Source organism: Heptranchias perlo, chromosome 4, assembly GCF_035084215.1.
Source record: "Heptranchias perlo isolate sHepPer1 chromosome 4, sHepPer1.hap1, whole genome shotgun sequence".
Taxonomy (NCBI): domain Eukaryota; kingdom Metazoa; phylum Chordata; class Chondrichthyes; order Hexanchiformes; family Hexanchidae; genus Heptranchias; species Heptranchias perlo.
In genome coordinates, this window is record NC_090328.1 from 69,509,974 (window position 1) to 69,524,155 (window position 14,182).

The 14,182-nt window shown below is 40.7% G+C and overlaps 1 protein-coding gene across 2 annotated transcripts in view; it reads left to right on the forward strand.

Moving 5' to 3' along the window:
* pcsk5b (proprotein convertase subtilisin/kexin type 5b) overlaps positions 1–14,182 on the forward strand; it is a 348,074-nt gene that overhangs the window by 30,844 nt on the left and 303,048 nt on the right. For both annotated transcript variants that reach the window (XM_067983096.1, XM_067983097.1), the window contains exons 3-4: positions 10,990–11,103; positions 12,033–12,176. In XM_067983096.1, the coding sequence (XP_067839197.1) occupies positions 10,990–11,103; positions 12,033–12,176 (258 nt within the window). The remainder of the gene's footprint in view (positions 1–10,989; positions 11,104–12,032; positions 12,177–14,182) is intronic.

Consider the following 14,182-nt stretch of genomic DNA (forward strand, 5'->3'; position numbering starts at 1 on the left):
TTTGTAGAAACTATAACTTGCTCACATCAGAATCTGGGTAAATCTGCTTGGCCCTGCAAGGAATTTCTTGCCAAACTAGATATAATCTCCTTTCTGCCATCCACTTCAACAAATAGCACCCTATACAACAGCCGTACCCAGGTAGTGAGAAAAGGAATATTTTCAGTTCTGCACTGTTTGGCTAACCCAGTCTTTGTTTATTCAGCAACCAATCCAAACAATGGACTGACTGTGTACGCCAGCCAAGTGAAGTGAATATGATCAATCTACTTTAATGAATTGGTGATGTTTGGAGAAACTTTTTTTCCACCTTTTTTTGTGGGTTGTTTGATAAGGTGCAGATAGTGGATGCGTTGGTTTTGATTTTCCAGAATTCCCTAGATTCTAGAATAGTCTTTGTGGATTTGAAGGTAGCAAATGTAACCCTGCTATTCAGGAAAGGAGGAAGAGAGAAAACAGGGAACTGTAGGCCAGTTAGCCTGACATCAGTAGGGAAAATGCTAGAATTTATTAAGGATGTAGTAATAGGGCACTTGGCAAATCATATGATTAGGCAGAGTCAACACTGTTTTATGAAAGCGAAATTGTGTTTGTCAAATCTATTAATTTTTTAAGGGTGTAACTAGCGGGATCGATAAAGGGGAACCAGTGGATGTAGTATATTTGGATTTTCTAAAGGCATTTGATAAAGTGCTACACAAGAGGTTGTTAACAAGGTTAAGGCTCATGGGATTGAGGTATTATATTGGAATGGATTGAGGATTGGTTAATGGACAGAAAAGTAAGAATAAATGGATCATTTTCAGGTTGGCAGGTTGTAACTAGTGGGGTGCTGCAAGGATCATTGTAAACAACTGAGTCCCAAGCAATCTATATCAATGACTTAGATGAGGGGACCGAGTGTAATGTATCTAAGCTTGCTGACTATACAAAGCCTGGTGGGAAAGTAAGCTGTGAGGAGGACGCAGAGAGGCTGCAAAGGGATATAGACAAGTTAAGTGAGTGGGCAAGAAGGTGGCAGATGGAGTATAATGTGGGGAGGTGTGAAATTATCTACTTTGGTAGGAAGAATAGAAAAGCAGAACATTTCTTAAAGATGCGAAGAAATGTTGGTCGGAGGGATTTGGGTGTCCTTGTACATGAATCACAAAGTTAACATGCAGGTGCAACAAGCAAGTAGGAAGGCAAATGGTATGTTAGCCTTTATTGCAAAAGGGTTGGAGTATAAGTAAGGAGGTCTTGCTGCAATTATATAGGGCTCTGATGAGACCACACCTGGAGTACTGTGTAGTTTTGGTCTCCTTACCTAAGGAAGGATATACTTACCATAGAGGGGGTGCACCGAAGGTTCACTAGATTGATACCTGGGATGTAGGGGTTGTCCTATGAGGAGAGATTGAGTAGGATGGGCCCATATTCTCTGGAGTTTAGAAGAATGAGAGGGGATCTCATTGCAAAGATATAAAGTTCTTAAAGGGCTTGACAAGGTAGATGCTAGGAGGCTGCTTCCCCTGGCTGGAGAGCTTAGAACCAGGGATCATAGTCTTAAAATAAGAGGATGGCCATTTATGACAGAGATGAGGAAAAATTTCTTCACTCGGAGGGTTGTGAATCTTGGGAATTCTCTACCCCAGAGGGCTGTGGAAACTCAGTTGTTGAGTATATTCTAGAAACATAGAAACATTGAAGCAGGAGTAGGCCATTCGGCCCTTCGAGCCTGCTCCGCCATTCACTATGATCATGGCTGATCCTCTATCTCAATACCATATTCCTGCTCTCTCCCCATACCCCTTGATGCCTTTTGTGTCTAGAAATCTATCTAGCTCCTTCTTAAATATATTCAGTGACTTGGGCTCCACAGCCTTCTATGGTAGAGAATTCCACAGGTTCACCACCCTCTGAGTGAAGAAATTTCTCCTCATCTCAGTCCTAAATGTCATCCCCGTATCCTGAGACTGTGACCCCTCATTCTGGACCCCCCAGCCAGGGGATACATCCTCCCTGCATCCAGTCTGTCTAGCCCTGTCAGAATTTTATGTTTCAATGAGATCCCCTCTCATTCTTCTGAACTTGAGTGAATACAGGCCGAGTTGACCCAATCTTTCATCATACGACAGTCCTGCCATCCCAGGAATCAGTCTGGTGAACCTTTGCCGCACTCCCTCTCTATGGCAAGTATATCCTTTCTTGGGTAAGGAGACCAAAACTGCGCACAATACTCCAGGTGTGGTCTCACCAGGCCTTGTGTAACTGCAGTAAGACATCCTTGCTCCTATACTCAAATCCTCTTGCAATGAAGGGCAACATACCATTTGCCTTCCTAACTGCTTGCTGAACCTGCATATTTGCTTTCAGTGACTGGTGTACAAGGACACCCAGGTCCCTTTGTACATCAACATTTCCCAATCTATCACCATTTAAATAATACTCTCCCTTTTCTATTTTTCCTTCTGAAGTGGATAACTTCACATTTATCCACATTATACTGCATCTGCCATGTATTTGCCCACTCACTCAACTTGACTAAATCGCCTTGAACCCTCTGCATCCTCCTCACAATGCACAATCTCACTTAGTTTTGTGTTGTCAGCAAACTTGGAAATATTAAATTTGGTTCCCTCATCCAAATAATTGATATATATTGTGAATAGCTGGGACCCAAGCACTGATCCCTGCGGGACCCCACTAATCACTGCTTGCCACCCTGAAAAAGACCCATTTATTCCTGCTCTCTGTTTCCTGTCTGTTAACCAATTTTCAATCCATGCCAGTATATTACCCCCAATCCCATGTGCTTTCATTTTGCACACTAACCTCTTATGTGGGACTTTATCAAAGGCCTTCTGAAAATTCAAATAAACCACATCCACGGGTTCTCCCTTATCTATTTTTTCAGTTACATCCTCAAAAAAAAAACGCCAGTAGATTTGTCAAACATGATTTCCCTTTCATAAATCTATGTTGACTTTGTCTAATCCCGTTGATATTTTCTAAGTGTCCTGTTATCACATCCGTTATAATAGACTCTAGCATTTTCCCTACTACTGATGTTAGGCTAACCGGTCTGCAGTTCCGTGTTTTCTCTCTTTAAATAGTGGGGTTATATTTGCCACCTTCTAATCTTCAGGAACTGTTCCATAATCTAGAATTTTGGAAGATGACAACTAATGCATCCACTATTTCCATGGCTACCTCTTTTTTAGTACTCCGGGGTACAGATTATCAGGTCCTGAGGATTTATCGGCTTTCAGTCCCATTCATTTCTCCAGCACTTTTTATTTACTAATACTAATTTCCTTAAATTCCTCCTTCTCACTAGTCCCTTGGTTCCCTAGCATTTCTGGGAAGTTATTTGTGTCCTCTTCTGTGAAGACAGAACCAAAGTATTTGTTTAATTGCTCTGCCATTTCCTTGTTCCCCATTATAAATTCTCCTGTTTCTGACTGTAAGGGACCTACATTTGTCTTCAGTAATCTTTTTCTTTTTACATACTTGTAGAAGCTCTTACAGTCTGTTTTTATGTTCCTTTCAAGTTTATTCTCATACTCTATTATTCCCCTCTTAATCAATCTCTTGGTTCTTTTTTGCTGAATTCTAAACTGCTCCCAATCCTCAGGCTTGGGAACAGACTGAGATCAATAGATGTTTGGACACTAAGGGAATCAAGGGATAGGGCGGGAAAGTGGAGTTGAGGTAAAAGATTAGCCGTGATCTTGTTGAATGGCGGAACAGATTCGAGGGTCCGTTTGGTTTACTCCTCCTATTTCTTATGTAAGGTTTCTGATGTTCTGTTCAGTTGTACTATTCTACTTTAATGCCATTATTTGGAAATTGTGATGTCCCTGGGGAAAAAAAAGTCACTTGGATAATTTGCAGATGAGAGAGAATGGGCCAGATCTTGCTGTAAAAGTAACGGTTGCTAATGGAGCATGCCGTTATTAGTGTGCAAATCGGCCAGCAAGTTCAGGGGATTAAGAAATACGCTGAGTTCTGAATCTCCAGAACTTGCTGGTCGATTTATGCCGCTCCACTGTTTGTCTTGCACAAATGGTATCTTGCCCTTAGCCTCCCCGTTATTTAAGAACTTGCTGAATTTGCACATCAATTGCCCATTAAACGAGCCACAAAGTTAAGTCTGGTAATTAACAGAGTCAGTAACTTTTTAATGACGTGATAATTATTAATGCAGTGTCCATCAACCTCCTATGGCCCAGAAATTGAACAATTTAAACTGTGGTGGTGCCTCATTCCTTTAGGTGGTAAATTGTTCTTGGAGATTTAAAGTCATTTTAAATTTTGTTTTCTCTTTTTCTCTCTCTCTCAATCCAATCTTTCTTTCCCTCTTTATTTCTCTTTCAGTAGCTGATTTGACTCTAATTGACCCTCCTTCTCAGTTGTACCTCTGTTTGTTTGTTTATTTCTCAATCCTTAAATCTCATTGGTTCACTGTTGGTCCCACTGTTCACTGAGCTCCCAGATGCCCTGTTGCTCTCATTATGCCGTTATTAGCTCGCACCTCCAGCAAGTTATGACCCAAAAAAAAATCTGCTGAAGGGACCAGAAAAAGGTCTAACACGGCACGCTTCAGCAAGATCCAGCCCAGTCTGTAACAGAGCTTTTCACAACTGGCAGCAGTGAAATGAGCTGCCAGGCTGCCTTTTCATGCCATTAAGCTGCACTTCTGCCTGCACCCTGTCTCCCTTTTTCCTTCCCCCCCCCCTGCCAAAAAAGCCACATTTTTCCCAGCCATGGCAGCAGCAAATGAACTACTCTAGACTTCACTCATTCTGCTCTAGGACTATGCAAGTGTCTGAAATTGGCTTGCATACTCTTTGTGTTGCTGTCCTGTGGAGCTGTTATTTCTTGGCTAAGATGAGCATCTTTCCTGGTGATAGGGGATGGCTGTTAATTAAGGGCCTACCAAGCTCTAATCCAGTGCTGCATATATATCACTTATAACATTAGGGCCTGGATTTTGCTCTTTCACGGGGGGCAGGACTTCTACCGACTCATATGGCTGAGATATAATTCTGTCCCATTTTCCTGGGGTGGGGCTGATTTATTATGTAGGGTGTGTTTGGAGCCATATCCCTGCTCCTAGCTGGCTTGTATGTAGTTAGCTTCACACACAAGCTGTACATTTAGACAATGTTGACTCTTACTGTTGATGTAATTGAGGAGTGGTCAAACAAAACCCTTAATGCCACATAGGTCCAGTGTGCCATTGACAGGACCTAGGGGATTCCTGTAATTCAGTAAAAATTGAGCGCTCATGCTCTCTTCATAGAAATCATAGACTCTTAGAGCACAGAAGGAGGCCATTTATCCTATTCCAGCCTGTATTGACTCTTTGAAAGAGCTATCTATTAGTTCCTCTCCCCTGCTCTTTCCCCATAGCCCTGCAAATGTTTTCTTTTCAAGTGTATATCCAGTTCCCTTTTTAAAGTTACTACTGAATCTGCTGCCATCTTTCAGGCAGTGTGCTCCAGATCATATCAATTCTCTTCCAATTTTTAAAAAAAATTCTCCTCCTCTCCCCTCGGGTTCTTTTGGCAATTATCTTAAACCTGTGTCCCCTGGTTACTGACTCACCTGTCAGTGGAAACAGTTTCTCCTTATTTACTCTTATGAAAACCCCTCATAATTTTGAACACCTCTATTAAATCTTCTATCCTAAGGAGAACAATCCCAACTTCTCTAGTCGCTCCACTTAACTGAAGTCTCTCATCCCTGGTACCATTCTAGTAAATCACCTCTGCACCCTCTCGAAGGCCATGACATCCTTCCTAAAGTGTAGTGCCCAGAATTAGACACACTATTTCAGCTGAGGCCTATCTAGTGATTTATCAAGGTTTAATAAACTTCTTTGCTTTTGTACTCTATGCTGCTATTTATAAAGCAAAGGATCCCATATTTTTTTTTTAAAAAGCCTTCTCAACTTGCCCTGCCATCTTTAAAGATTTGTATATGTGCATGCCCAGGGGTCTCTGTTCGTGCACCCCATTCAAAATTGTCTTTTATATTGCCTCTCCTCGTTCTTCCAAAATGCATCATTGCTTTTGATTTCAGTGAAATGGATACAATCAGTCGAGCACCTCAGTCTTCAAACTGGCAGTGTAGTATAAGTAGAGGATACAGAATGGAATACTTGCTCTATATGGGGAACCACCTCAAAATATTGATTACTGGAACAGAAATCTCCCCTCCCTAATCTACTGCACCGAGGCCAACTGTAGCAGCCTTACTGGATCAAATCAGCTAGCTGAGGACACAGGATTGAACATGGGACCTTGTTGGCCTGTTTGGATTTACTCGCTGGATAAAATTTGAGCCGTACAGATCACACCAGTCTCTGGTTTTGACCTTGTGTTAAGTTGGCTAATTTCATTCCACCAATATTGATCTGAAACACTTATTAATAGCAGTGAAGAAAGAAAGAACTTGCATTTGTATAGCACCTTTCATGACTTTAGGACATTCCAAAGCAATTCACAACCAATGAAGTATTTTTGAAGTGCAGTCACTGTTGTAATGCAGTAGCCAGTATGCTGTAATTGAGTAGGAAGACGTAGGTTTACATCTGCAATTCCCACAGCAGTGGCTTCCTGATCTTGGGAGAGAAGGAATAGACTAGTAGTAGTGTATTACTATGTTTATGGGGGGAGGGAGAAGAAACGGAAAATGGAACAGCTGATTAAGGTCAAAGTTTCTATCAAGAATGCAGACTGAAAAACACCAATCTTGCATTGAATATTGATGGACCAAAAAGGGGAGGGGGTATAACTGGACATAAGAAGGGCACCCATTAGGAACAGTGGAGTTCGATATATTTTAGTTTCTGTACACTAATTGAGAATTGCAGTTTACTTCATAAACTGTCACTTGCCAAGAACGTAGCAAAACTCAGCCCATATGCATGGTCCAAAATGAAAGCCCAACATGAACTGAAGAACTCCTGCTATGAATCCAGCATGTGGTGAGAAGTCACTTACATAATCAGTTAATACTTAAAGCCTTTACCTCAATGTCAAAGTTTAAAATTTGTGGACACATGCATCTGTGAAGGAACTAAAAGTTTAAGTATTTCAAAAATATTAATAAGGCAACATGTTCCTACAGAAATATGGACAGTTTAGACTAGACATGTTTATTAAACGGCATGAGAAGGAACTACAACTGTGAGTAAGCCTATACATACTCACCATCTCCGCTCAGTCAAACTCCAATCAAGGACTCTGCCAAAATCCTGATCTGCAGTGTGCTAGAGCTAATGCTTTCATCTTTTTAAAACTTTAAGCTATGGGAATTTCAATACAATCACTGGACACTTCTGAAGCCCCTCATGATCTCCCATTGCAAGTGCACTACTACACTGAAGCATCAAAACATGGCAACATAGAATAGTTGTTTTGTGGTCCCTACACTTCTGTATTCCCCTCCCAAAACAAACTGCTAAGCTCTTATACTTCAACTGCTTATTTGTGGTAAAGCACTGACCAGAAACCAAGCATCGGCCACAGGGCGAGGTTGCCAAGAGCCCTCGCTGCCTCCTATCATGCACTTCCTTGAGGCTAGCTTCAGAACATCACTGGCAGAGATCTCAATCATAGATATGGCAGAGAGAAATGAAGCGCCTCTTTTGAAGGGCATGGTGGATGTTTGAGGACAGTATCGGCCTTGGCTGTGATGCTCTGTCCTTCCTCTCTGGTTGAATAGCTTGGCAACACTCACTGCCAAGGTTCATACAAGAATAACGAACCCTCTGGTGAGGTGCTGGAAGGCACTGAAATTGAATTCTCCTTTTTGGAGCAATTCCATTCAAGAGCAGATTTTTTTTTTTGGTCATTGTTTTTTTTGGAAAATCCCACCTGCTCAAAAAGGGAAACTACAGCATTAAGTTTGCTGCCAAGGTCTCAAACTATTGCACACTAACTGATCTGTTTTGTAACTCGAAACGAGAGCAAATATTTAGAGTGGACATGGCAGCCACTCTGTTTGCTTCTATCTCACAGTAGCGTGTCTGTACACAAACAAAAGCAGCACTGTCCACGCTCACTACTGCCCAGTTTCAGTTGGTACCTACAGCTAGTCTTGTCCAATTTTCTTCCGGTATGAGCTAGAGCTGCCCCACTGATGCTGCTGTTCCCAGCCAGGTGGCAGCGGCAGCATCAACAACTTGCATTTATATAACTCCTTTTAATGTAGAAAAATGTCCCAAGGCACAGCACACAGGCATAATCAGACAAAAGTGGATGCCGAGCCAAAGGAGGAGATATTAGGGTGGGGGGGGGGGGGGCAAATCAAAAGCTTAATCAAAGAGATGGACAGGCAGATGGATTTAGGGAAGGAATTCGAGTGTCGGGCCCAACAGTTGAAGACATGGCTGTCACTGTTGGGGTGAAGGGAGATGGGGATGCACAAGAGGCCAGAATTGGAGGAACGGAGATGTCTGGGGGATATTGTAGGGCTAGAGGAGGTTACAGGGATAGGAAGAACTAAGGCCATGAAGGGTCTAAACATGATGATAAGAATTTTAAATTGGCTCCCAGTCACCCAACACTTCCAATGTGGGTCAGCAAGGACAGGAGCATCTTCAGAATAATGAAGTTGACCATAGAGCAGCCACCAGGTATTTGGATTTACTAATTCATAAAAGAAATACATTTGTTTTTACTATTAGTGTTACATCCGTGGCTCAGTTGGAGTACCCTTGCCTCTGAATCAGAGGTCGTGGGTTCAACCCCCACTCCAGAGACTTGAGCACATAATCTAGGCTGACACTTCAGTGCAGCACTGAGGGAGTGCACTGTCAGACGTACCGTCTTTCAGATGAGATGTTAAACTGAGGCCCCATTTGCCCCCTCAGGTGGATGTAAAAGGTCCCATCACACTATTTTGACAAGCATGGGGAGTTCTTCCTGGTATCCTGGCCAACATTTATCCCTCAACCAATATCACTAAAACAGATTATCTGGTCATTATCTCATTGCTGTTTGTGGGACCTTGCTGTGTGCAAATTGACTGCTGCATTTCCTACATTACAACAGTGACTACACTTCAAAAGTATTTCATTGGTTGTAAAGCACTTTGGGAAATCCTGAAAGGCGCAAGACCTTGGATATCAGTATGCTGAAATCTCTTGTTTTTCTATTAACTGCATGACCTTATTGTACTACCCCAGTGAAAGTCATCTATTTTTAGTATAGATTGCCATGTTTCAGCTGTCTCTTTTTCCCTCAAGTTTTCAGCCTAAGGGCATAAAGAAAAGGATTGAATCCATCATAAGCTCGGCTGATATCCCGGCAATTCCACTTGCTTCTAAAGTTCAGTGCAGTGCAAACCGATGAAGACCATCTCAAGCTTTTATTACTGTAATATGCTCACTCTCTAGAAGGCCATATAAAGACCCTATTGAAATTGAAGGAAGGGCCTGTTGTTGAGGACACTTTATATATGGTTTTATTATTGTTTGAGCCATAAAAACATATGTGGCATATCAGTGTTGTAGCAAAGACCTAATGTATGTAAAAAAAAAAATACAGCAGATCCTCACTGGAACAGACATTTTATGGCTTACTCAGCAGCAAAGAATGGCTATAAATTGCCTCATAAGACCCCTTTTCTGGAAAATGCTTTTTATATGGTTCTCAAATGTTATATGATGTAGGTTTTTTTGAAGCGTGTAAGTCTTTTCAGTTTTTTTTCTTTGACCTTCAGAAAGGAGATCCAAGTGGTGATAAATTGTCAAGATTGTTCTGTGGTCATATGGCATACTGTTGGTGAGGCTGAGGGTGAAACTTGTTATTGATTTGAGGTTAACGTCTATCCAAGAAAAACATTTTAATGGGTATTTAAAGAGCCTCCTTTGGTGAAGTGACCTATAGTGGGAATTATGCAGGATTGAGAACATGGTTCTGTTTCTAAAAAATTTTTTTAAAAGGGAATTCCATAATAGCTTCATATTTCAAAGATTTCTTTTTGTTCCCCTCTTGCCCCAAGTAATACTGCTGACTACATGGATGTAGTTCATGTCTTGCTTGTTTTCATCTCTACTTGTATTTTGTTAAAAGGCCAAAGTAGAAAGATGGGATTGAATTCTCTTATTTCTCCCCCAGCCCATCTACTCCCAAAAAATGAGTGCAACTCCTTCTAATGATGTGGAAGCTGGAAGTTATCCCATTATTACAGTGATATTAAGTTGTGATTTGTGGCTGAGTATAAACTGGAATTGAGCTTTAACTAAATTATAATTGATATTCTCTTATCAAAGAGGGCAACTTTCCGGATATTAGTACTACAGTAGTTTTCAGTTTGCATGTTACTGATCAAATTCAGCAGCGTTGAGAGAATTTTGATAAATGTAGTGAAGAAGCAAAGTGCTCCATTTAAAGGCATGGAAGCAGTATGATGATGCGAGTTGCTTTAGATTTTTAAAAAAACAATATTGCCAATTAATAGACATCAGATACAAAGGGATGATTTTTACTGAAGGATATAAATCTTATTTTTTTCATTGTGCCCTGCTGCTGTTCAATAAAGATAGACTTGCATTTATATAGCATCTTTCAATGACCTCAGGATGCCTCAAAGCGCTTCACAAACAACTTTTGAGGTGTAGTCACTTATATATTGGAATTCTCTACCCCAGAGGGCTGTGGATGCTCACTCGTTGAGTATATCCAAGACTGAGATCGATGGATATTTGGACACTAAGGGAACCAAGGGATATGGGGATAGGGCGGGAAAGTGGAGTTGAGGTGTAAGATCAGCCGTGATCATCTTGAATGGCGGAGCAGGCTCAAGGGGCCTAGTGCTCCTATTTCTTATGTAGACAAAAACAGTAGCCGATTTGCGCACATTATCCCACAAACAATTAGGTGAATAACCAGTTAAACTGTTTAGATGCTGTTGGTTCGCCATAAATTTACTGTGTATTTCTACCCCAACGTTGGTTAATCTCTGCTTTCTGTTATGTTGTTTTGATGGCAGGTGGAATGGATACAGCAGCAGGTGGTAAAAAGACGGATAAAGAGAGATTTTAAAGCTGGTGCTTCCCAGTATCTTCATTTCAATGATCCCAAATGGCCAAGCATGTGGTACATAGTAAGTTTGTGATAAATTGTGTCCATATTCTATTTGTATCTGGTTTTATTTAATTCCCTCAGTTTCTTTCTCCTTTTCACACTGCTCCTGTGATGACTTTCAACAAGCCAGCAGTTTTACTAGCCTTGTTATACACAGGCATGTGTGTGGGGCCTAAAACTGCATACAGTACTCCAACTGTGTCTTACTAAGGTTTTATATAGATTCACCAGTTCATCTCTACTTTTATATTCTATGCCTCTTGCCACAAAACCCAGTATTCCATTACTTTTTCTTATGGCCCTATCTACTTGTGCTGCTTTTAATGTCTTGTGAAGCTGAACTCCCAAATTCCTCTGCTCTACCACAGCACCCAACCTTCCCCCATTGAAAGTGTATTTTTTATCAAAATGTACCACCTCACATTTACTGACATTGAATTTCCATCTGTCACCTATCTTGCCCTTTCCACCATCTTATCAATATTCCCTTGCAACTTCCTATTGTCCTCAGAATTACTTACTGGGCCTCCTATTTTAATATTTACTCCTGGCATCTGCATGAATAATTGGACATTCTTGTGAAGTGAAGAAAATACAGACTCTCAATTAGAAATATTGCCTGAATAAATGTAATATTCTAGCTGAAGGGAGGAGGACAGGATGTTATATAAAGATGTAGCTGCAAGTATAGGCAGGTTTCAATTCAATTTAAAACTTTGGACTCCAACTAAGTACTAGATTTAAAAGGTGTCACTTTTATTTAATAACATTTTAATTCATCACATCAACTGTGTATTAATCCTATGTTGTGCAGAGTGATCTCGTCACCGATGTTTGCTGTTGAGAATGTTCCTGTATGCTTCTTGACTTTGAGAGGGCACTTTTTCTGAATTCAAAGTTTGGTTGTTGTATGATAGTGACAAACTTTTTTCTTTCTCCATCCATTAGCACTGCAATGATGACACTCACCACTGCCAGTCAGATATGAACATAGTCGGAGCCTGGCGGAGAGGCTACACTGGCCGAAATGTAGTGGTAACCATTCTGGATGATGGGATTGAGAGAAACCACCCTGACCTGCAGCAGAATTATGTACGTTTTTTTTTCATCTGATTCTTCAAACAAAAACCTCATGTTTGACTTGAAAAGTGTGCTAACAAGGAGATTTATTTGGGCAGAGGTGTGAATTGGAGTTATTACACTGCGAAGGAAACTAAAATCATCAAGCTTAAGGTTTTAGAATTTGTGTCGCTCCTTGTGGAATTTGAACCCATAATCATTCTTACAAGTTGAATTTGAGCTCATGCACCTAGTACATTTGGGCACATGCTTCTGATGAGATTGTAAAACCAGGTTCCACTTTAGTTGGACAATAAGGACCTATTTGGGGTAATCATGGTGTCCTAATTGTATCTTCTCCTCACTCCAAGTATCCATTGTAAATTAAAATATGCAATCTTATTAGGTTCTGAATGATTTTTTGTTTTATTTGAATATATTTAATAAACAGTATGATGCTGAAAATTGACCAGACCAATGAGCATTAAATGTATAAACTGAATATCATTGCATATATGTCCCACAGGAGCTGTGGGGAAAGGCGGTACTTCCCCCATATTCCCATCTTACCAGTGAGCTGTTGTGTTGGACAGGATAAGTGTCCTGTCCAGTCATTAAAAATTCCACATCAGCCAGTACAATTTGAGATTCAAATGTGGAGTCTCTCCCAGTGGAAGAAGTTAACTCTTGTTTTCTTTATTGGGGAAACACATTTACTACTTCAACCTCTCTTTTTCTCCTTTTTCCCTCTTCTCTCACTCACACCCCCCCCCCCCCCCAATAACTATTATTCCCTATCAAAGAAGGTGAATCAAATTACAAGTTTGTTTATTCATACATATGTGAACTTGTTACAATGTAGTTTCTTGGGGTTTCTCTATTCAATTCCTGCGTACAATACTAAAATGTTTTGTATATTTGTTACATCACCTTCATTGGCCTACAATAGGTTTCACACACTCAACCAATAAAAGAATTTGCATTTATATAACACTATCTCACATTCGTAGGCTGTCCCTTAAGTATTTTACAAACAGTGAATTGTCTTTGAAGTGCAGTCACTGTGGTAAAGGCAAGCACGGTAGCCAAATTGTGCACAGCTATGTTCCACAACAGCAAATGAGATAAATGAACAGTCTGTTTTTGGGGTAGGACTGTGGGTCAAGACACTGGGACACCTCTTCAGATAGTGCCAGGGGGTCTTTCACATCTGCCCGAGCAGGCAGGAATGAGGCCTTTGTCAGATGAGACATTAAACCATGTAGCATTCCCTTGGTATTGAAGTGAAGTGTGAAGTCAATTAGAGCTAATTAAGAAAAGCAGTTGAAGTTGCTCATTGGCCTAGGGTACCAGTTCTGCTAGTAGAAAGTTAGAACAGTGAAATTGTGCTGATAAGGGAGGAGTTTGTTATCGCTACGACAGAATAGAACAATTTGGAGCTAGGGGCACTTTGGATTCTCTCTTTTCCACGTTCTAATGTTACCCAGTCAACCTCTTATCCTTTGTGTGTGGGCTAGTTGCCAATGAAATCATTAGATGCAATTAGAAAGCAGAAATTAAGAATTGCACTGTTGCTTGATTAATCTTGAGATTCCTTGAAGTGGCTGAGCCTTGAAAATTTTCTTTATGTTGAAACAACTCATTAAAGTTCCAAAATCCATCTTTTATCAAACCATTTCCAAAGGGTGGTGGTTCCTGTTTTGCCATTAGTTGGACTCCTGTAATCCTGAAATGCATAGAAGTTATAACACTGATCCAGGCCATTCGGTCCAATCATTCCATGTTGACGTTTACCCTTCACACTAGCAAATAGTTCTAATTAAATTTACCCATTCTATTTCCTTCATCACCAATTCAACCTAATCTTGAATGTTGAGTTTCTGCCTCGACCACTAACCCTGGAAGTGAATACCGTAGCACCTCAACTCTCTGCGTGAAGTTTCTCCTGCCCTCAGATCTAAATGTCATTTAGCTTACATTTGAATCTTGTATCTAAGATCCTCGTTCTTGACCCCACAAATGCTAGACAGCCTGCTTCT